Source organism: Vanessa cardui, chromosome W (genome assembly GCF_905220365.1).
Source record: "Vanessa cardui chromosome W, ilVanCard2.1, whole genome shotgun sequence".
NCBI classification, from domain to species: domain Eukaryota; kingdom Metazoa; phylum Arthropoda; class Insecta; order Lepidoptera; family Nymphalidae; genus Vanessa; species Vanessa cardui.
The window spans coordinates 13,728,708-13,730,601 of NC_061153.1; the positions used below are offsets into that span (position 1 = coordinate 13,728,708).

The following is a 1,894-nucleotide window of genomic DNA, read 5'->3' on the forward strand; positions in this document are numbered from 1 at the left end:
TATAATTTGTAATGACTAAGGCAACAAAGACACGTCTACACTGTCCAATGCACTATTCCGAAGTAACCGATTCAGCTAGCGTTTCCCTGTAGTTGCCTCCTACGAACTTCACGTTGCACAGTGCTGCCACCCATTGAGATGAAATTTGACCGGAAATCAGACGGCGATAACATACAATTACGAAATTAACAAATACATTGCATGGATTTTAGTCCTGCTTTGTAAATAAATTTGTTCTCGTATTTGGTCGCATAGCTTACCTAATCTATACGACATCAACAAAGTGCAAAATAATAAAATTTTCATATTTTATGCACTTCGTTCCAGATAGCCAAGAACCGGCTGTAACGCATCTGGAACCTAACGTTGAGCCCTTTGAACCAGCTCCTTCTGGTTCCGCGGAATGCGACTTGGATGATGATATCCTCGAATTATTGGGCGCATCCCCGTCGAACTCCAAAACGTTCGGGGATAATATTCAGAAAGATATCGCACTTCGGTGGGAGCATATCGCAACCTCCGGGCTTACTAAAGAGGCCCGTAAGGAGCTTCTGAATAAACACCTTATACCTGGAAACTGTCCTAAGCTAGTTGCTCCGCTTTTAAACCCCGAAATAAAAGCTGCTTCTTCAGATACCCTGATAGGCAAGGACAGAGGCACTGAGTTTAAGCAGAATCAGATAGCATCTGTTATATCCTGTATTGGCGAGGCTCTCACAAAGATGTTCAATTCTGAATATAAAGAAACCTCTGTCATAAAACCACTCCTTGAGAGTGCTCAGCTGCTCTGTGATCTACAATTTAGTGAATCAATGAAAAGGAGAAGTATTATCTGTACATCTATCAAAAAAGATATAAAAAGTCAACTCTATGAGACCGAGATTGATACCTTTCTGTTTGGGGAACAGTTAGCCGATACACTCAAAGCTGCTAAAGCTATAAGCAAATCGGGCTCTGAAATTAAAGCACCCAGATCAAAAGTGCCTTCGCGAGTCCAATCTCGCAATTTAAACTCGAAACCTCCGCGGTCAAACAGCAGGCAGCCCGCGAAGAGGAGACAAGATCCTGCTACCTACTCGCAGGCACCAGCCGCACAACCGCAATTTGCTCCAATGCAGCGGCGACTATGGCCAGCGTCTGCAGTAGTACAGCCACCGCCGCAACTACTACCACCGCCGCCACCGCCGCCGCCACCGCCGCCGCCACCGCCGGCTCAGCTGCCACAGCAGCGTTACAGACGTCCTTACCAACGCCGTTAGATACGGTATGTTGTTCTGGCAGACTTAATCTATTTTATAATCAATGGTTACATATAACTAGAGACTCAACTATATTGTCTTGGGTACAGGGTTGTTCCATCCCTTTTTTCAAACCCGTAGTACAGAAGTACATTCCGAAAATGCCTCAGTTAACAGCCAATGAGATCATTCTTTATAGAAAAGCTATTAATGATCTACTAATATCTGGCGCCATCTCCGAATGCTCACCGTGTGAAGGTCAATATTTATCCAGTTATTTTATTATAAAAAAGAAAAATGGTAATTCACGATTTATCTTAAACTTAAAAGGTCTTAATAAATTTATAAAAACCGACCACTTTAAGTTAGAAGACCTCAGAACCACTTTAAAACTTATCTCCAAGGACTATTTCATGGCTTCTTTAGACCTTTACAACGCTTATTTTTTAATACCTATTAATGAGTCGCACAGAAGATATTTGAGGTTCAAATGGCAAGACATGCTTTTTGAATTTAATGTCTTACCCTTCGGATTGAGCACAGCTCCCTATGTATTCACTAAATTACTCAAGCCAGTCATGTCACTACTAAGGTCATTAGGCTTCCTGTCAACTATTTACTTAGATGACGTCTGTTGTATAGCACCTACATATCAA

General features: G+C 42.1%; 1 protein-coding gene across 1 annotated transcript; it reads left to right on the forward strand.

The window, feature by feature from the left end:
• Positions 1 to 311: 311 nt before the first annotated feature.
• LOC124542652 (inverted formin-2-like) lies at positions 312 to 1,259 on the forward strand. The gene has a single exon (XM_047120582.1). The coding sequence runs from the start codon at positions 312 to 314 to the stop codon at positions 1,257 to 1,259; it is 948 nt and encodes a 315-aa protein (XP_046976538.1).
• The last annotated feature ends 635 nt before the right edge of the window (positions 1,260 to 1,894 follow it).

Excerpts from the sequence above, each read along its gene's own strand:
- LOC124542652 (XM_047120582.1), top strand. The coding sequence starts at position 312 with ATGCACTTCGTTCCAGATAGCCAAGAACCGGCTGTAACGCATCTGGAA.